Genomic DNA, 22621 nt, shown 5'->3' on the forward strand with positions numbered 1-22621 from the left:
AGAGTTAATCATGTAAAATACTTTTACTAGCTACATATGCATAACATGACCTCACACGGAAAAACCACATTCCAAGAGTGACAGGGCAGGTTTTCCAGATGCCTTTCGCCCTCTGGGACTGTTCCTGGTTCCCATCCTTCGCAAAGTGTAGCACAGGCTGTGGAAAAGTTCCTTCCACAAACAGGCACACTCTATCCCCTTTTTATGACTCTCATTCTCTTTCTGGACACAAGCTTGGCTGGGCGAGAGAGATTTCAAAAGCGTACTATGTTTTCTCAAAGGTAAGTGATTCATCCGCTCCAGCTATATTTTCCGATTCCTTTCTCAGTACTGTTTATCATTTCCATTCATTTAAACGCAGGAAACCACAAGAGCTCAGCTTTTAAACTAGCAATCAAGTCTAAAAATACACTGTCAACTACTGTTTTTGCAAATGTAAAAACTAAGCAGATCAACTTTCTACCTGCAACTGAGTACTGCACCCAGTATACCAAGAGATTATTTTAAGTAACTATTTACAGCTAGGCTACTTGCACATTCACCACATACGAGACAAAAACAGTGCACACCCAATACAACTTAAAGAAAGATCTTACTCTGTAGAAAAGCCATTTCCACCAGGCCAGGCTGATCAGATGTTTTCCTGATGTTCCCAGGAATTCCTTAAGCAGTGATTTAGAATCTACCTCCAAATCAGCCCAAACAAACCAATCCCTGGGTTGTATCCACCGTTTTCACCACCCCCGTCGAGTTCCTCTCAGCGTCTTCCTCTCCTCGTAGGCAACTGAGGAATCACACATCTTTTCCTACTCATCAGAGTTCAAAGATTTCCAATATTGCAGAGACAAAAAAATAAATAAATAAAAAATAAAGGAACAAAACCTGGCTACTCTTAATTGAGATGAAGATCCTTTTGATCACTCCGCAGACATCCTTTTAAAGCTCCTTCTGATTGGACTAGAAACTCCTCTGGCAAGCCTCTAGCAGGACCGAATGGTGACATAAACGCGAGCCCTGGAGTTATTTGTATGTAAATATGAGGGCTGCTCGAGTGTAGACTTTCGGTAATTTGATACCGGTGCTCTGTGCCTACCCGGGTAACTGAGACAGCCTTAAATCCTGGGAGAGCCAGCGAGCTAGCGAGGTGCTGCATTTAATTAGGAGGTGACTCTTCTCCCACACGCAGGAAAAGCCGGCCAATCCAGGTAGAGGAAAAACTTGAGAAGAAAACAAAGAAGTGACCCAGGCGGGGAGTGGCAGGGAGCTCCAGGCAAACTTTCAACTTTGTTCTCCGCTGGGAACACCAGGAGCCTCGGTTATTTATGGTCCCTGTCAGGTGGAAGGAGGGAAAAAAGAGAGAGGGAGGGCCTGCCCTTGAGTTGAGATTGTGAAACTATGGGGCAGAGGGAAGCAGCAGTGATTTCCATAACTCTCCAAGAAGCTCTTGAGAACGTACTCATCACCACTACTGCTTTTTATCAAGAGTTTTGAGGAAAGGAGCAGAAGCGAGACAAGCTGGAAAAAGCAAGTGGATATTCTGCTTTATTTTTGGTAAACGTTCTTTCAACTCTTTAATACACTCAAAGGAACAGACAGGTTCTCGCTCCTGGAGAGGTTTCTGGAGAGAGAAGCAGTGGGGTAGCTGGAGTGGGCTGGAGGGGTCTTTGCTATAATGGGTAGAGGGCAGCACCAAGGAGGCGCTTCTGTCACTTTGGTGTTACATTGTTTTCCTCTTTCTGGGCCTCCTGGCCTCCTTTCTCAGCTGCTCTGCCCTGTTTATGTTGGCCCCAGAGGGAAAAAACTAAGCAGGACTTCTGCATCCTTCATCTGGGTATGCTGGAGAGGCAATTCCACTCACTTTTCCTGGTAATAACTGGAGACTTAAGCTAAAAAACAAGTAAAGGGTTTGAAACTGTCTTGCCCAAGTAAGTGGTTTGCAGCACTTTTTCATGATAATGCATCTATCTCTAGGATGGTTACCTAAATATACAGAAATGTGACTCTGTAGAACTGATGAAGTGGGAAACAGTTGTTTTTCCTGGATAAATGCATAAATGCATAAATAAATAAATAAATAAATGGCTCATCTAATATTCAGACAATATGATACCTGGTGTTTTCATTTAACCAGCATGGCTGTAATCAACATTATAAATATGCAGAAATAGAAGGGAAGCCATTTTTAATGCTTGGTACATACTACTGAAAAATATTCCCAAGGAAAATAATAATTTCCAATCCTGTAAAGAATGGAAAGGAAAGTCATGGTTAAAATGGAGAAAATGTCTAAACATGAATCTGTACTACACGACTGCACTCAAAATCCAAACTACTTAGCAGTCTTATTCAATGACTTGCTCAAACTTCCTTAGAAAGACTGCAATGAAAAGGGTCCTTCTTCTTGACTTCTTGGCCAGCCTTTCTCTAGCCACTTCTCCACACCCACTCTGCTCTCTGTTGTACAGAATTATTTCAGTCCCTAGAATTCCTGAACATCTTTAAACTTTGAACCATTACGTAGGGTACACTCTGTTGATGGAACATTTGCTCTTTTTCACCTGAGTAATTTCTCCAATCTCTGACTCTTTGTAGAATTCCTTCCACCCTCATGCACCATCTTAAGAGAGGTGTCCCTCACGTGTACTGCCAGTAGAAACATCTGTTTAGTCATTACCACTGGATGATGAGATCCCCTAGATTAGGAACCAAATTTTTCATGGGCCTGGCATATTGTACGCCAGGGCCTAGAAACATCTTTTTGAATTTATGATTGCTTTTATTAAAGAGGTTGGTGGTTTCGCTTTTTTTTTCTTTCCCCATCTACATGCCACAACTGCTTGGCACTCTTTTGGCATGTCAAGCTTGATGACTGCTATACTGTCAAATGTCAATTAAATTAAGTTTCCATTCTTTTTTACCCCTCCTTCATAGACTTTGGAAATGGTCACTGTGAAACCAAAAGAAACCTGGGGCAAGGGTGGGAGTGGGAGTTGTCAATACATTTGGACAAAGATTTAGGAAAATAGCCTTATGACATTAAGTAATTATGCATTTACCATTTTAGAAGGGTGAAAACATTTCTTAAAAGATACAAATTTAGAAAAACAGGCAATGGTATTGTTTTAATGCATTTTTGCATAGTAGGTACTGTGGATTCAAACCCAAGTTCCACCATTTACTAATCAGGTGACCTTCGGGACACTCTTTACTCTGAGTCCCAGTTTCAACCTCTACAAAACTGTGATAATAACTCTGCCTCTATCCTAAGATCTCTTGGGGGGATTAAATGAAATAATGCACAAAATAAGGGTTTAATCAGCACTAATTGTTACTATTGTTCTGTAACACAGCTTTCTCTAGTGCCCAAGCATCTGAATGCATGAACTCATATAATCAGTGTTTAAATTACTACTCTTTATACTGGTAAGGGCAAAAATCCAACAAGTGCATCAAATTTTCCCTGCTCTCTATTACTTAACACAGGGCCTGGCTCATCATAGGCACTCAATAAATATTTCTTGAATAAATGAATAATAATAACAAAACAAACTCATTCTCCTTTCAATAAATAAGATATTCTGTAATTATTGTATAGTAAAACACACTACTGGACGAAAGATTAGAAAACAATGAGATAAACTGTATTGAGTGACTTATTAATTGCCTCTAATACATTCTATAATCCAAATATATTTTGATTAGTGGCAGCCTCTGACCAACAATTCTTATACAAGAGTGTATAAGCCAAGAAAGGTAATTCTACAGAGGGTGCCAAAAAAATATAATACACATTTTAAGAAAGGAAAAATCTATTAAAATTACACTGATGGTAAGTAACCACTTTGAGCACCTCTTGTAATTGCCAAAGTCACATGTGACTTGTAGTCATTTTTTGTTTTTGGTATATATTGAGTATTACAATTTTAATAGTTTTTTTCTTTTCTTAAAATATGCATACTTTTTTTGGCACCCTCTGTATTAATGGACAGCACTCATACAGCATCAGATATATTTGGTTACTATATATATATATATATATATATATATATATATATATATATATACACACACACACTATCAAGAACCACAATTTTCCACATACTAAGAGGTATTTATGTAGGTTTATGTTTTCTAGAAGTGTTTGCCATAGTAGCTTGATTTTTGAGCAATAAAATGCAGAAGAAGTCATTTTGCATAACTTTTGAATCTGAGTTAAAATAAATCTTGCAGTTCTGCCTAAGTCTCTTGTTCGGAGGAAGCCAATCACAATGTAAGAAATTCAATTACCTTGAGACCATCATGCTTGTAAAGAAGCTCAAGGTAGCCAAAGAGATGGCATAGGCAGACAGATGTCCAGTCAACCCTCAGCTGTTTCAGTCATCCTAGCTGAGGTGACAGACCTTTGAATGAAGACACCACATTGAACACCCAACCATGTTACGCCTGCCTTACCTGCCATCTGACTGTAATCTCATGAAAGATCTCTAGAATCCAGCTGAGCCCATTTAACTCACACAACCATGGGAGATAATAAATTAAACCAACAAGTTGAGAGACAGCTTGTTACATTGCAATGATTAGCAGAAATACAGCAGAATGAGAAATGAGAAGGTCCAAAGGTAAGCAAAGAGGTTCCACACTGGTTGCCTAGTGCATCCCTAATAAACTAGAGTTAGCTCCAAAATGCATTATATGATTAGTGTAGACAAACTCTAGGAAAAGTACACTAGTCAATGCCACTAGAGGAGGCTCATCTATTTTGTATTGATTTCATACCTTTCAAAATTTGGAGCACTGGTGTTCTTATTGTTAATCCATTTCTGATAATAAAAATACCAGAGGCTGGAAAGTGTTTAAAGAAGACCAGAAAATAACCCAAATCTATCTTTATCCCACCATGAACGAAGTAACAAAAGCTATTCAGAGGCATTTCACTTCAGTGTCTCAGTTATCTCCTTTTCCTCTTAACATGACTAGGTTAAGAGAAGAGGTTTCCTATACCACAATCAACCTTTCAAAGATATATACACTTTGTCTACCAGGAAATAATACAAAATAGAATCAGGGACAAAAGAGAGAAAGAAAGATAATAAGTATATTCAATGATTATCAGGACTATGGCCGGTCAAATAGGTGAGCCCTCATTCCTTTTAGATTGCAAATTGATGGTCCAGTGTCAGTATCTGGTGGGATATGCCCAACCCAACTTCCTGGCAGTCTTTCATTATGTCCACTGTCGTGCGGGGTGTCCAGCGGGGCGGCCTGCGGGGTCTCTGCTCCCGCTCCCTACATAAGAACGCAGGACATGGTGAGGCCAAAAAGGAACACCCACGGAGCCATAGGTAGGGAAGACATACCACTATGGTCTCATTGGAGGCTGGGTTTACACGACATGCGACCTGCTGTCTGCTTTGCTGCCAACCGACCAACTCTCCTCGACTCTCTTTCAGTCTCCTCCTTCACTCTCCTCCTTCACTCTCCTCCTTCACTCTCCTCCTTCACTCTCCTCCTTCACTCTCCTCCTTCACTCTCCTCGGCTCCCTTCCGTAGCCGTGGCAGTTATACCAGTGACCAATGGCTTAATGGCTACAGCTGATGGCCAACCAGCCACAGCTGACGGCCATCCACTATCGAAGCCAGCACCTCTCCACATGAGGCCGAGAGCCTGGAAACTGCTTTCTGGGGCTCTGTCCCCACATCCACTAATGATCCCTTTTATGCTAAATAAAGGAAACAGTTCTGGGTCTAATATTTAAACGTGTTTTTGTGGAAAGTGGTTCTATTTTTTTTTCATTCGTATTTTATGCATGTAATTTTCTTCTACTCTTAAGACCATCACCAAGGAATACTTTTGTTGCTTTTCCAGGGGTGGAAAATTGTTTTCCCATCTGAATGGAGACTAGATTCATAAATAAAGTTTCTTCAGGTAACTGTTCCAAATTATACTGTCAGAAACACTGCTTAATTCCTCTGCTGTGAAATGCAGAATCTTCCCAACATATTTTATAACATTATAAAGTTGATGTTAATAGTATAAAATACTTTCAATGATTTAATAGTAGAAAACCTCCAAATTACATGGGTTTTTTAAAAAGCTAGATTAGAAGGAATAAAGCGGAACATAGTCTGTATACGCTAGTGATTTATTAAGAGTGGGTTTCTTAATAGAACTCAGCAGATAGTCTTACAGATAAACAGTTCATGATTAGAACTTAGAAGATTTAAATTTACTGTGCTTGTTCTGAAAAAAGTGATTTTTTTGATCATCACATGGCAAAGAGAGGGAACGGAAACTATTGGGAAAAGAAATCCTTCAATTTCTCATTTACATTCATAGAACAGTAGAATGAGATCCCATCATTAAAATCAACAGTAATATTTATTGAGCATTTACTCTGTTCTAGGCACAGTTTGGTGCATTGTAAGTATTATCTCACATAATTCGCATAATAACATTATAAAATAGAATTGTTATCTCCATTTCAAGATAAAGAAAACACAGTTCACACTGGTAGAGTAACATCACTTAGAATATAAGGAAAATCAAATCAAAAATCAGTTGGTTTGACTACAGGGCTCCACTTTTAACTACTGCAATATGCTATGCTATTGAAAAATACTATAAGAATTTGGTAACCAAAATGTAAGCCCCCTGAGGGCAAGGGCTTTGCCTGCTTTGTTCCGTGTCCGGGGTCCAGAACTGTGCCTGGCACTTAGCAGGTGCTCAATAAATGTGTGCAGTAAAAATCCAGTGATTGCTTTTGGAGGAGACGGCAACGGGAGCGAGGGGGGAGAGGGAGACTTACTTTCCACAGTAAACTCTTGCACCTTGGGCATTTTATACCATGTGCGTCTATCACCTATTCAAAAAATGAATAAAATTAAAACAAAACAAAATACAGGGACTGCAGATGAGTCATTTAGGTTGTGTGTTCCATACACCTGAAAAGGTATTTTGATATCTACAGTTCGGCCAGGTAGACATTAAGATATTTATGTGTACCAGCAAATATCCAGCAAACATGGAAACTCAATATTTTATAATAGTCGACCTTCCTTCCCTCCTTAAGAGATGGAATAGAAGAAATGAACTAAGAAGGCAGGGAGAAAGAGATGCACATTATTAATGTGTTACTTCTGGTAGCTTCCCAATGTTCTAAAGCAGTGGTTCTCAATCTGTAGGATGCGTTAGAATCACCTGAACATTTGCATTTCTAACAAGTTCCCAAGTGAATCTGATGCTGTTGGTCCTGGGAGCACACTTTGATAATCACTGATCTAAAGGATACTTCCAAGTTAATGACAGTTATCTAATGCCTGTATTGCTTCTACAGAATTATAGAACTATTTTCCTGGTGGGAATTACTAAATTACTAAACTATTTCCTGATGGGAATAATTAAAACATCAACTTCAGCAACTGAATTCAATGAATCAAGTACAGTGTTTCTCAAATTTCAATGCATGTATTTGTATCACCTGGAGACCTTGCCAAAATGCAGATGTTGATTCCACAGATCTAGGGCAGATCCTGAGATCCTGCATGTATAACAAGCTCCCAGGTGACTGCACATACACTCTGAGTAGTGAAATAGTAGAGCAATGGAATAGGACCTACGTTATGAGTAAAGCCAACTACTGCCTTTGAGGCATTTAATCCCTGGTAAAGAAGTGAAGACCAGGGCAGAAATAATACAAACACTGTTGCACTACTCCTGCTGCCTACGGTTTTAGTGCTTTGTATGTGCCAGACACTGTGCTGACTGAGCACTTTATATGCACGTCTCATTTAATCTTCAACCATTTAAAGCAGGTACTATTATTTCCCTTTTACAGACAAAGAAACAGATTCAGTGAAGTTATTTTAGAAAACATGTCTAATTAGTGGTAGAGTCTAGATGAGAACCCGCACAGTGAGGTTGCAAAACTCAAGCTCCTAACCACCACACCACAATGACAGAAGATGTACAAGAGAAATCATAGAGTATTACAAGAGCTCAAAGGAAGAGGCCATCACATTTGGTTGAGTAGATCTGGTAGATGTGGAATGGAGGGTGTGTGAGTAAAGATAGGTAGAAAGGAGAAAAAAATGGGCAGTTGGCCATTCTCAGCCGGAGAATGAAGCATGGGAGGGAAAGAATGAGAATGCTCCTAAGATGGCAAGTAGATACATTTATTGGCATCTGAGTTGTAGGAAATGGGATGGATAGGCCATATTTTCATGCCCCTAGCATTTGAATGATATAATAACAATTGCCATCTAATTGACAAGCAACATATATCCAGCAGTGGGTAAAAACGCAATCTTTCATTCACCTACATTTTTTTAATTGAAGACCCAAACTCTCAAAGCTCTCCCTCTTTGTCTCATGTTCTGCTCCCTAATTCTCATCCTATAGCAGGAAGCAGGATCAATAAATAGTTGTATCCATCTAACAATAAAAGGGAAACCGCCATTTACTGTGCACCTAATATATGCTGGTCACTGTTCTAAATGCTTCATATATTTTATTTCTTTATATGGTCACAGCAACTCCAAATGGTATTATTAACCCCATTAGAGATGAGAAAAATAAGACTCAGCATATTTGAGTTTTTGAAGGTTCAAACAAGGGACATAAAAATACAAATAAGATTGAAGAGAAAATATTTTCCACCAATTCAAAACCTTAATAAAAAGATGTTTATCTTCCCTAATATTCAGACAGTACATTTTCAGCATGGAGAATTCAAATGACTGTATTTGCTCACATGTCATTCCCTCAATCCCCTGACATTGGCATATTCAGAAAAGGAAGGAAGCAGTAGAAAGGAAGAGGAGGAATAAAATAGTCGTAGGACCCTGATCCAATCAAACTTTAGTTCTACGAGTTTAATTGTATCCTGGAGTCACACAATAGTTAATGGGAAAGTTACTTAGATTCCACATCTACACTTATTTCACCTTGCATTTTGCAGTTGGGCTCAAGAGCTTTTACTATGAATGTCCTGAGAGGCGGATACGAGGAAGGAGGTGATGAATGGATGATGGAGCTGTGCCAGCTACTTAAGCGGGTCACGTGTGCTGCACAGGCACTCCTGGGTTCGGCCCACGAAGGTGCTTGTGACTCGTGTTAGGACCTTCTCAGATGGTTGGAGGCTCAGAGAGAGGCTGATGGCCTCAAGCCCAAGGTAAAGAATGGAGTGAGCTCTCTCTCCTGCTCCCTTCACTCTCCACTGTGTCAGGAATGAGCAGATGCTGGAGGCCTTCACTTTAACCATTTGTTTTCCAGCATCTCCTGGCAATAGTGGTTGTTCTTTCAAAACATACATGAAGTGCTGGAATATAATCTTTTCTTGCTTCTCTTGTCAAACATGTGAGAAGAATGAGGGATGTTGAGAAAATGTTTCGAAGAGCAATGACTGAGATAGGTGGTCTTAAGAAGGCTGATGAAGTGTGTGTCATTTTAAGGGATTCATGTACCACTTAGGGGAGGGCCATCTACTGTGTTCTTTGTTTCCTTTCCCTAGGTTTAAGCACTCATAAGATCATGGCTTCATAGGTGGCCCACAAGGAATCAGGCTTGAATGGCAAAGTTTGCACATCTCTTAAACAATAACAAGAACAAACTGCTGTTACCCCACAGAACAAACGACTTTTTTTGCTCAGGCTGATTTTTTTTTTTTTAAGAGTATGTAAGTCAATTTGCTTCTCTACTCTTCAACATTATTCTGTTCTTTGTGCTTCTTGTGTTTTTTTTTTTTTTTTAACTGTATAGCACTTTACTGCTCCTTAATCCAGGCTAGATATAGTTTCTAAAGTAAGCGTGCATGACTCAGGGTTGGAACTTTTCCAGATGTAGCAATGAAAAACGTCCCCTGTGATCTTGGTTGGGTTAATAAACAAACCCATCCCAGAAAAGGCAAAATAATTCAGTGTCTTCCCTGTAACGAGGTAGAAAAAGACAATGTTGGGACAGACACTAATTTTTTCATGTTGTTATCAATATTCCTTAACCCTAATCCAGAAATCATCGTCAGTCAGCTAAGTAAGATTAGACAGCACACTGGCTTGGTCAAATGAATATTAAAGAATAACGACAGATGCAGCTAGGAAGTGGTACAAGGTACTTACACTCTTTTCATTATCTAAAATCTATGCCACTTGTAAAGAAGACAACATGATGAATCAATTACTAACCACAAACCAGCCCTGTGAAAGTATGCACTAAAATGTTGGTTCTTACTTGAAGAAAAATTAGGTAGCTAAATTCAAGGTGTCAGTGTCCTGCCAGTTTGGTTCTTTCTTCTGTTCATTCTTTCTTAGCTATTCGTCTACCTTTGACTCCAAATGCATACCTCATTAATGTTGTCTCTTTATTACTTAGGTGCCTAAGGACTGTACGAGCAAAACAGGAATGTGTTCACTGTCCCCAGGTATAAAAGAGTACCAGGATGGGGTACACTTTGTGGGCAAGGGTTTGGCCTCCTCGTTCTCTTATATCCAAACTGTCTTTCACTGTGCAGGGCAATAAATACCCGTTTATTGGTTCATTTTATATTTCTGACCTCTACCTAAAGGACATGTACATACAAAGTAAAGACACTCAGGGCCTGTTCTCAGCTCTCATCCCCATCACGGTTCTGGCCCAGGTGTCAGACCACCCCTTTTTATTTGTACCATCTTCCCCTGGTTCTCCAACCCTTCCTGTCCTCAGCTCTCTGCCCACCACCCTGCCTTCCCCCTGCCCATTGATTCTCAATGCTGAAGTTCTACTTCGTTTTTTCTGTAGTAAGCATCCTAGTGGGAGGGGGTGGTCAGCTTAGGCCCCACTTCCACAGGAAGCAGGTCAGACATTCCAGGTAAATGGGCAGGGACTAAAATAATTTGGCACAAGGCTGTGGGGGAGAGTAGCCTAATCAAACTTACACCTTGTTTTGGGCAAATGAAAAAACAGCCTGTTGTCCTTAGTCAATGAGCATGCTTAATTCCCTGCCATTAAGACAGACAAGCCCTCTACGCACTCATTCCAAGCTACCCACTCCAGCTACTCAATTCTGTCACAGCTTCTTGGAAAAAGAAAGTACACTCACTGTCTGACTTGCCTCACTTACATCAGAACTACTCCTGTGTCTACATTCATGAAGTCATGGGTGTGGCAGCTGCCAAGGTCACCAAGGATTCCCACAGTGTGTGTGCAGACCTTTCCAGGGAAGTTTCTCCTCCCATGGCTTCCACTAGAACCGACTCTCTGGTTTTCTCTTTCCCTTTTGGCATTCCTCTTCCTCTTAAATGTCAGAGTGCCCAGGGCTTTCTAGAACTGCTTTTCTTCCTTCCCATGCCCTGCCCTAGGCTCTCACCTGGCCACTGCCTGGTTTCATCTCCCCATGTGCTGGCTCTTTCTTTGGGTCCTCTGCTTCCATGGCTCTGACAGTTGGATTAAAAAGTTTTCTAAATCTGGAACACTTCTTCCCAATCCCCACTCTTTGACTTCCCTCCCTACCCCCAAACGTCTGCTAGTCCAAATTCTATCTATGCCTTAAAATGTTTCCTTTTTGAGGCCCTCAGGGGTCTCCCCTTCTTTTGAATTTCCTTGCTTTATCTGCACAGCATCTCATTGTCGAAGCAAAAACACTAAATTCACATTCCAGTTTCCTTGATTATGGGAAACTGATAAAATATCTTAACTCTCTGAGCCTCAGAATTCTAATAGCATTTTAAAATAGGACTTTCAATTAGGACTGAGCATAAAACAGGAGTCGTAACAGTACTAATAATACTCTCAAATACCTTGAGAAAATTCAGCAGGATAAAGTATCTTGCAACTAACAGGTACTGAGATCTCTTGGCTAAACCCTTGATACATTATCTCATTTAAAACTTATAGCAATCCAACTGTTGTTGACTTTTGTCTAAATTACCAGGCGCCATCGATGTGAGAGCAGAGGTTAAGGACAGGAATTTGAGTAGAAGCCCCTGTACTTGCATGGATTTGTATGATCTTGACCAAGTTTCTTAAACTTGCTGGAACTGATTTTCCACATCTAAAAGCGGGAATACTAATGGTTCGAACTCAGAGAGCCACTGTGAGTGGTAAGTGACATAAGGCACAAAATGTAGGCAGCTTAAAGCCTCGCCCATAAAATGGGCTTAATGAACGGTAAGCATCTTGTTTATGATGTTGAGAGTGTTCATTTCTATGGGATCCCGTGAAGGGACAGAGACACACGTAAAGGTGTGGAATTTAACCAGTGGATACACTCGTCCATGAATCGGGGGCTTTGTGCATCTGTCCTAAGTGCTCTGACAGTGCCAAAGACAGCTCTGCCCCCAAGGAGCTAATAGTCTAATTTGAAAGAAAGTAAACAAAGTTCATCACAAATTGTCAGACTACAGTCTGTGGTTCAAATCCAGACTGCCCTCCTAGTTTTGTCAATCAAGTTTTATTGTTATACAATCATGCCCATTTGTATAGGTATTGTCTTGTGCACTTTTGTGCTACAAAGGCAGAGTTGAGTCCTTGGGAAAGAGACCCTATGGCCTTAACCTCCTAAAATGCTTGCCATCGACCCTTTGCAGAAAGAAATGTGCTGCCCCCTGAAATTTGGGCCTAACAAACAGAGATGAGCATTAGAAAGAAATAAAAAAGTGTGACTGAGAGGACAAAGGAAAAGACATGGTGGGGGAGGGGGTATTTACCGACCATGGAAAGGGACTGAAGTTTATTCTACGGGCAGTGTGAAGCTGTGGGAGGTTTTTATTTTAGCTGTATGTTTTTGGTATTTTGGGGGGAGTATTTGTATTATTTGTTGGGGTGGGGTATGGCTACTTTTATTATGAAATACCGCGACCATGCAGAGGACAATATAAAATGTAAATGTACATTATAACAGCTTGTTATAAAATAAACACCACCAGGTTAAGGAACAGAGTATCAGCAACTCAGAAACCTCCCACATCCCCCTTCCAATCAGTCTCCTCGACCATCAATCACTTTACAATATTCTTTTCGTGTTTTTTTTTAAAATAACCTCACTATCTAATTTGATAATCCTAGCTTTAGTGTTACCTAGCTTTGATGAATTTTGTCTTTGCATAACCTACAACCCAGAAACTACACTGCTAGGCTTATACCCTACGGAAATGCACGTATGTGTGGACCAAGAAACATACGAGTATATAAGAAGGTTTGCAGCAGCTGTGTTTGCAACAGCCCCAAGCCTCATGTCCATAACCAGTAGAACGGATCATTGACTTATGGTACAGGCCCACAATGGAATATTATATAGAAATAAAAATGAACGTACTACAGTTATATGCAACAACATGAATAAATCTTAAAAACATTACGATAAGCTGGGGAGGGTTTTAGGCTGGGAACGGATAACAAGATGTAATGCATACCTGGAAAGGCTGCAGTAGGATGCGGTGCAGAAAGCTGAGTCTATGGGGTGAGAGGAGAAGCGGAGCCCCGGAAAGAAGGCTCTTGCAGTATTCCATGGGAGCAATGCCAGTGGGTGGGACCAGGGTGGTGGCCGTGGGATGCAGAGAAGAGGGACTTGAGATGTTTTCAAGAAGTAGAACTGATACGACATGCTTATGGACTGGATATAAGGGGTACAAACACAGATATTACACATTGCCACAGATTTTGGCTTAGGTAATGGACCCACTTACTGCGATGGAGAAGGGTGGAAAGAGACGTTGTTTCGGAGGGTATGTTTAAGGCCTGATGAGTTAAGATATCTGTGAGAATCTCAATGGAAATGACTAGTACATAGCTGGGGAAGTGGACAGTGTGGATGAAAATCACTGAATAATTCCAATTCCAAAGACAGGCTACCAAAGATAAGATGGACTCAGTGTCAGAATAAAGGCCTGGGTCCGAGTCCACAGATCTTTTTCTTTAGCTGAAAATTCCTTTCAATTCATTATTCTTTGAGATGCAGATACACCTTGGGGGAGTCATTCAAAAGCTGTTTGTCAATTCAATACATAGCTTAGGACTCACTGTCTCAGTGAAGAGGTGTTTAATGGAAGGAAAAAGGAGCATGGCAGGCAGATTTTCTCCACCCTGCCTGTTTTCAAAAATCCCTTGAGTCTCCCCCTCCACTTCAATGCAACTAACCAAGCCTGTACTGAGGATCTGCTGTCTGCCAGACACTGTGCTGAGTCCTGGGGATACAACAGAGAATAAGATTTGGTCTCTGCTTCCGGGATTTCATTTTGACTTTATTGCTGAGAGTAGCATACAGTTATGTAAGGTCTGTTTAAAAGGTCAGTTGTAAGCAGAGAAATATCAGGCAAAAGTCTAGATGGTTTAAGAGGTATCTGTACAATGATAAAATTTCAGGTGAAAAGCAATTTCTGAGTAACAACCATCTCTCCCTTAGACCACCTAAGGGCAAGCTAATCTCCAAGGCCTCTTTCCAGAGCAATTAAGCTAAAAACATAATAGTCTGATTTATTTATTGGGATGAAAAGGAGATTAGGAAAGTAGGAGAGTCCTAGGCATTTGGTGAGGAGAGGTTCTAAAGGATACGTTCCTGGTAACTTTCCTGATACCCAGCTTTACATTTCCCAAAATAATTTCTCATACGTCTTTGAGTGTCAGATTGTGCCACGTCAAATCCTACTTGTTCTCATGGAGAATACTTGTCTATATTTACTAAAGTTACTTAGTTCTCAAAATCTATTCTAAATTATGTATATATTTATTTTACTTGAACTTGCATCTTGGTCTATATATTTCTTCTGCCAAGAAGGCCCGAGGAAGGTATACTATTGCTATTGTAGTCTCAGGTCTTTAAAAAATAATTCTCATTACCCTGTGATAATTTCCAAGAGCATGATCTGTTCCTTTTCCTAAACACACATTTTTTTTTTTTTAGAAGCTTAAGAAAATACACTCTTGGGTTTTGTATATAAGAAAACAGATCGTGTTAGAGTAGCAATGAGAGATTATCTAAAACCACAGACATTCAGATCTGTCTAGCTCTGCGGCTAACCTCGCTGGGCAAGCCATTCAGCATTTATTTATGCTCTACTTCCTCATCAGTGTAATAGAGAGCATGGGCTACATACTACTGACCCACTCCTCTCAGTTGTTTGAAATTTGTGGATTTCGATTTCCTGTGGCTTCCACTGGGCACTGAATTTTGCCCAAAGTTGAGCTGAGCACGACTCTCCTCACCTGTCAGCTCAGTCTAGTATCTGGCACAATGTATACTGCTTTAGCATATCTTAAACCCATACCTACCTGATCATTACTTCTACCACATGTGTACATAGCTTATTTTTCTTTTAATTTTTAGTATCTGTATTTGATCCCGAAGAGATTTTGGAGCTCTATCGAATTTGTAAGTAGCTGAGATTTAAATAATTGTTTCCAGGAGCGGTTTGCTCACCCAGTTGTCCCATAAACCTGTTCAGTAGTCGTATTTCACAGAGACACTTTTTGATTTTTACTTTCCATGGCTTTCCTCAGTTCTCATTATGTCCCATCTATAGTTCTTTAAATCCTCTAGGACGTCCCAACCCACCAGAATTCTGCAAGCTAAAACAACATTTTACGTATTTTTTTTAAAAACTCACAAAATATGTTTTATAGGAATTTATAATTTAAAACTGCTGTTGAACTAAAGCTAACTGTGAGATCGCTTGGGAGGAGAACCTAAAGTAGAAGACAATTGGAACCTTAATCTCAATTTTCTTCCTTCCTCCTTCTCTCTCTCTCTCTCTCTCTCTCTCTCTCTCTCTCTCTCTCTCTCTCTCTCTCCTTCTCTTTTTTTCTTTCTTTTTCCTTCCTTCCTCCCACCCTCTCGAGTCTCCCCTTCTCCCTCTTTCATTTAAATTACAAACTAAATTGTAAAACATAAGAATCTGGCTGGCACTCGAATCAAGATATTAACGTATTTGCACTAATTTTAATATATGTAACATATTTTCTGGGAAAGAAGACAGAGAGCTTAAGATATTTGTGAATCAGTCTAGCCCTCTGAGGAGCTCTGATTATCCCTTACCTGTGTAATGTGTGGGCTTAAAAACCCACCTTAGATAAGTTTCTTTCCTTCTATGGTTCTGTTTTGCTGAGACATCATCCTTTGTTCTACTCTATAACTTGGCTCCATTGCGCCCCTAGGTCATTGATTGATAACGTTGTCTAGACTTGTTTTCCTTTTTTTTCCTTTCAGAAAGAAAGTAATCCAAACATTCTTTCTCTTATACTAATTTCTTAAAGTGGACCAAAGAAAGAGATAGAGAAGCAGAAAGCAAAAAAGAAAAAGGAAAAGAGAGGCTGCTATTGGCATGTGTTTCTTAATATTAACTCATTTTTTATTGTTTAGAATTAAAATTATGTTTTCCCACATTAGAAACTCATAATTTTCTTTCTTGAGAAACACTGACAGCATATGTTGCTTGTCATTTTCACTTGCTTTAAAAAGCTGCTGATATCCTCAGCACCCTTTAATACCAGTGTAATGATGTCGTACGAGTTCTTGTAGAGAGAGATTTTCACAGCATGCTTGTGGTTTCATGGAAATAAACATTTCCCACAATCCATAAGGCTTAGTGAAATAGGCAGCCTCAAATCCAACTAAAGTGACCAAACTCTGGCAAAACTATCAGGCAAATGAGTCATAAGTAAAAACGATCATTAAAGTTGTAGGGGCCTTTTAGAATTATAATTTCCAAATGATTTGTTTTGGGATTTGCAGTAATACAGAAATGCTAGTTTATGCAGCAAAGAACGATGTAAATACATGATAGGGCAAATGTGGTTTACCAGAGTTCATACGAGCAAAATTGAGGGAAATTAGCTGACAGACTCAAATTAAAAGTATATTGTAATCTCAAAAATATCTTAATCTTCAATAACAGATTTTTAATACCTTCCATGGACAAAGCGATAACCCTACTATATTCTGCTATGATCAGACTACACCTAAGATATGGTGTTCAGTTCTGGCCATCTCAACTTCAGGTAGACATAGGCACACTGACACCTACAAAGGAGAGTGAGTGTGGTGGTGAGGGAACAGGGAGAAGAAGTGGTGATAATACGTCTACAGAACAAAAGACTCAGAAGAAATATGAAAAGTGTTTTTAAAAATCGAAAGGATTGTCACACAGAAGAGGCAGATTTTGTTCTAAATAGTGCCAAATACTTCAAAGCCTTGAATTGATGAGTAGAAGCTACAAGACACTCAATAAAATGAAGCATTTTTAAAGTCAGAGTTGTTCACAATGGAATAGGCAGTTTGGCAATTCCCATCATTTGAGGCATCTGGGAAAAGGAGCTCCTAAGCAGAGGGTTCTATAGAGGCTATTCTAGCACTAGATGGTTGTTGTTCAGACTGAAGGACTTTTAAGGTACCCCTTTCAACGTGAAATTCTACAACATTATGAAATCAAACATCATTTGACTCTAGCAGCCCATATGCACACCCATTAAAAAAGGGCCAATGTTTTTAAAGATGGATAAAATGAGAATTACAATTTGCTGAGTAATTTCAAATTCCCAAGCTGAGATAAATCTAAAGGAAATGACTATCATTTCTAGTTAAACAGTTAGATCAACAATCTTGAAATTCAGAGATTCAAATTTTCTCCTTTTCTGAAATTATTTGGTTAGGTATCCACATACATAGGGCTATTATATATGAGTAGTCCATTCAAACTTGGCTTCTCATCAATGCAGCTATTCTGGGATATTTTGTTAGAAACAAGCAAATTTTTAGGTTTGTGGTTGTCATATTATATTTCATAATAATTTCATTTGAAAAACATACTTTTCATGTCATGGGTTGCATGTGTGCATACACATCTATGTGAGAACACCATTTTCCTTTTATCTTCTGCATATCAGAAATTACTCTGAAAATGTGGCATAAGACTGAAATATAGTATGACAGTAAGACATATTAAAGTCCTAAAGATGATACAAATATTATCCATTTGGGGACAGAACAGAGGTAAACATACAGCTGATATTTCAGAGGGAAAGAAAGAAAAATGAATGAAAGCCTTTAACACTGATCAAAACATTTACAAACAATGTGAGAAGTCCTCCCAGGTCTCTAATGACCACCTGGCCATCAGCTCTTCTGGGTAGGCAGTCGCCAGCCTCGTACTTATAGTAGGTAGTCGCTGGACACCAAAAAGTCAAAGTGACTTTGCATCAGGTAGGTTTGCCCATATTTGGGTTTCAGTGAAATTTGTGCAAATCAAAGAAGGAATCAATAATTAAAATAGAAAGATTACCTAGAGGCAGAGAAAGACTAGCAACACTACGACTGATCTAGGAGAAAACTACTACATGATAAATGGCAACTGGAGGAAGCAATAAGATAGTTATGGAGAGTCCAATGATGCAAGAAAGGAACATAAATACAGTATAAATTCTGCAAGTAAACATTCCATTATTTCAGCAATACTCCACAATTAGCCATCATTATATTTATCCACTGTAAAAATGCTAGTTTTCCAATGAACCTTTTAGAGATGTCATTCACTAACATAGCTATATATTATGAACTGGTCAAATGTATTGATTTTTAAGGAAGGCAGAAAACAAATAGTTTCTTTTAAGCACATGAAATATAGCTACAATCATTTATATTTTGATTACTTTCATGAAATCAATATTGAAATTTTGTATTTTAAAAGCAGTTTTGTTCAGTTTGCGTTTTCATTATTAGTTCAAGATGAAAAGGTGCCTTTTACTACAAAACTTAGAGTAAATAGTAGAATGGGCAATTCATCCTTTACCTGTAAGGATAATTTCTCTTACTTATTTAAAACAGTATTTTAGTTATAAGTATTAATTAGTTTTCCCTTTTCAGTTTTCCACATGTAAACAATAAAAATCATCAATTTCCTGCTTAATAGAAACAAGTAGAAGAAAAGTAATCTGGATAATTAGTGACACTTGTATTTTGAAGCTGGAAAAATGGGTTCAAGGAGAAGTGACGCAAAAAGACGAAAAGAAGACAACAAGTAACACCATATACGTGTTGTTTAAATGACACAAATTAATAATCTAAAGATAAAATGAAAAGTTAGTAACTCAAGGAAGTGTTACATTTCAAAGGTAAGAAATGGAAGCTAAAGATGGTAGATTAAGTTTCATTACAATAAAAATTTGCAAATACCTTCTTCAACATCTGAGATATATTCGCCATCACTAAGCATTTCAGGGGCGTTGGCTTTACGAACTGCATGATTTAAGTGAAGAATGTAAGTGTGTGAAAAATGCATACTCTTGATACTACAATAACACAATGTTTCTAAAACATTTTTGCAATGAACTGTCTTCAGGAAATACATAGTCACTCTTCATTATTGTAAACAAAAGGAGGTTTTCATACCTTCATCATCAGACATATCAAGAACTTCATTCATTGTTTCTGGAACGTTCATTTTGTGCTTCTCTATGACAGTCTAGTAACAAAAAAAAAAAAGCAGTTAACTTTAGTGCAAGGAGACTGTGGGTTTCCTTGAGACTGTTTCTTCCTAAATAAAGTGATACATCATTAGTTTACTTATGTGTTGCACATCTTCAAGCCCCACATCTAACTTGACATCGAAATTGTCCATTAGTAGCATGAAGGTCCTCACCATATACACAGCCGAGAACAAATACAAAGGGAAGGGCTTTTAGTGGCCAAGCACACCAACTTAAAATACGTAAGTCTCTAAAAATGCTTTTCAAAGAAAAGGAGAAGAGAGATGTCGCATCTCCTAGATTGTTGTTATACTTTTTCATGGCCTGGTGAACATGCCACCCTGGTCTATTCATTTCTTGGCTAAAGAGACACCAACTGAATGACAAGAAATATGTCTTTACTACTTGTCAAGGCAGCCACTTATTTTGTCGCCCCTGCCTATGTGTACATTTTCATTCCCAGAAGAAATCAAAATATTAAGATTGCATAAATTACATAATTTAACAACTACGTATATGAAGAAAATACTTTAGAGGTAATGCATTTGCAAGATTATTTTAACCTTCACAAAAATTTAAAGAAGTGTATAGTACAGAGCAAAGGCCTTACTGCATGTTTTACTGGCTTTTTGATAACTTTTTACCCAGATAAATTGTATCCACCCAAAGACACCAACTGCAGTGTTCCTTAGAAAATCTTAATGACTTCATGTTTTTAGTTTCAAAAAGAGTCCTCTTTTAATACTGAGCATATGAAAAACTATGGGACAAAGGAAGATGCACATTTAAATAAAGCAACTGAAAAAAAGTTAGGCTGTTCAAACTAAGAAGGGGTAAAACCCACTGTTTCTTATTATAGTTCTTAGAATACTTGGCAAATGTGATTACACCCTGTCCTCACTCATGACGTTGAAATAAAGCGTTATTTGGTACCTCTTCTAGCCTGTAATACTGCAACTGAACATTTTCTTCAATACATTTTTTATTTCAGAATGATTTTAAATTTACAGAAATGTTGTAAAGATAGTATAGAGAGTTCACCAAGTTTTCCCTATTATTAATGTCTTACATTAGTATGGTACATTTGTCACAATTAATGAACCCATCGTAATATATTATTGTTAAAATCTGTATTTTTCCCCCACATTTTTAAAGTTTCTACCTAATGTCCTTTTTATGTTCCAGGATCCCACCTAGGATACCATTTTATCTTTAGTTGTCATGTCTCCTCTTGGCTGTGAGAGTTTCTCCGACTTTTCTTGTTTAATGGCCTTGACAGTTTTTGAGGTAAACTGGTCAGATATTGTGTGGAATGTCCCTCAATTGTCTCTTCAGCCCTATTTAGCCAGTCATTTATTTATCAATATGGACTCGTGGATATTTATTTCATACTTTACACTATATCCCATACTACGATTTTATTTATTTATTGTTGCTCAAATTGTTCCAGCTGTGGGTATGAGGAACTCTTTCAGTTGATTTCTGTGTCTCTTTGACATATCCCTATCATTTTGTGTGTGTGCTTGGGTATTTACTTACTCACCTAGGAAGGGGCACTTCCTTATTTTTTGGCACTACGAGATGTTCCAGGCTAATCTACATTTCCTAACCCAGTTCTAGCTAGAGACAGCCATTTCTCCAAGGAGCCCTGGATTAGACAATGGTATTAGAAACATGTATCCGAGTGATAGATGTACTCTGCTCATTGCTGTTCAGGGAACTGTGTATTTTAAATAATGCGCTTTAAACAGCTTATTTCATATCTGTTGAATATCAGCTTCTAGCAACTCAGTTTCTTATGCTTCATGATTATAAAGTCATTAACTAAAGCATCTTTCTTAGAACTGTCATGGGTCTTATGGGTCTTATGTCATGGGTCTTACCCATCATACATGGGTCTTATGGAAGATGCAATCTTTCCTTTTTTTTTTGAAAGTGCTTTTTAAAAAGTGAAGTCCTATGGAGACAAGGGGCCCTAGTAATTGGCTGTGCAAAGATCTTCCTGTGGTGGAGGGTACATTGTGTTTTGTGAGCTTGAGATCACAGACCCCACCCTGACTGGCGTCAATTCTCATGTAAACTACATTACATGTAACTGCCAGAGCAGTTGCAGCTCTAAATAGAAGGCTCCAATACCACAATGCTGGGCCAAGGCTTGGGGACTTGGGTGGAGTCCTTTCTAGTCAATGTGAGTGCTTCCTTTGGTGGAAGTCTCATTTCCTCATTAGGCCAACGGGACCTTTCACCTTAGCAGGAGTCTTGTCCTCTCTCGTGCAGAAACCACGTTAGCTGATGTGGTTGAGCGTGAAACGGCTCAACCCCTATACATGTTCAGTCTTTCACTAGGCACCTGAGCCTTGCAGGTAGATTTCCTGCAAGGAAATGTCTGTCAGTAGATTTCCTGAGGCTGTAACTTTGTCTGCAACATTATTTTCTCCTAAAGTTTTTTTATGGGGATCAAAGAAACATTTTGAAGTTTCCTAGTGAGTGACAAAGTCATTTACATTCAACCAAATAAGATTTGTGCTTTGAACTATTATGCAAGTGTCAAAACTCTCTAACATTGAAACAGAAGTCATGTATTTATTGCAGTGGCTTCAGATCTTTTATAACACGGTGCTACTCGGCCAATGTTTCATACTGTGTCCTCTTCCCTCTCCTCCCCACCCTAGAAGGAGCTACATGGGGTACCTGTAAAATTAAGGCTAATAAACGTTACTTGTTTAAATTCTTGTCTTGAGAATTTAATAATAGATTTAAAGATAATGACATATTCAAGAGGTACGTGAAAGCAACATGCGGGATTTTCTCAATTACTCAAACTACGTTGAAGTTAGAAGTGAGTCCTGGGTGAGAAACCTCATGCTAGTCCATCAAAGCTATTGTTTTCTATTTTATGCATTACAAAATGTCTCTCTTGTAATCAGCAAATTTATTATTTAGTTTCTAAAGCATGTAGATAGCCAAAAAACTCAAGCTGCAGGTAGCTTCAGAGGCTCTCAAATTGTTTTTTTTTTTTTTTTTTGATGAAGCACCATGTGTACAACTGTTTGAGGATACTAACTATGCCTTCTTTCAAGTTGGAAAGTAGTAAAGGAGACAAGGAGGCAGAGCTGATCATTCCAAGTGTTCCGGACTCCTAGATGTACCTTGCATGGAGTCAGTCTCAGGCCTGTGTGTTGAGTCATGGAGTCA

At 38.8% G+C, this 22621-nt stretch overlaps 1 protein-coding gene across 1 annotated transcript in view; it reads right to left on the reverse strand.

The window, feature by feature from the left end:
- Nucleotides 1-22621, reverse strand: part of ANK3 (ankyrin 3) — a 303291-nt gene that overhangs the window by 93510 nt on the left and 187160 nt on the right. The window contains exons 22-23 of the mRNA XM_081075424.1: nucleotides 19350-19422; nucleotides 19134-19196 (exon numbers count right to left, since the gene is read on the reverse strand). Of these exons, the coding sequence (XP_080931550.1) occupies nucleotides 19134-19196; nucleotides 19350-19422 (136 nt within the window). The remainder of the gene's footprint in view (nucleotides 1-19133; nucleotides 19197-19349; nucleotides 19423-22621) is intronic.

This window comes from Rhinolophus hipposideros (assembly GCF_964194185.1).
Source record: "Rhinolophus hipposideros genome assembly, chromosome: 15".
Classification (NCBI taxonomy): Eukaryota; Metazoa; Chordata; class Mammalia; order Chiroptera; family Rhinolophidae; genus Rhinolophus; species Rhinolophus hipposideros.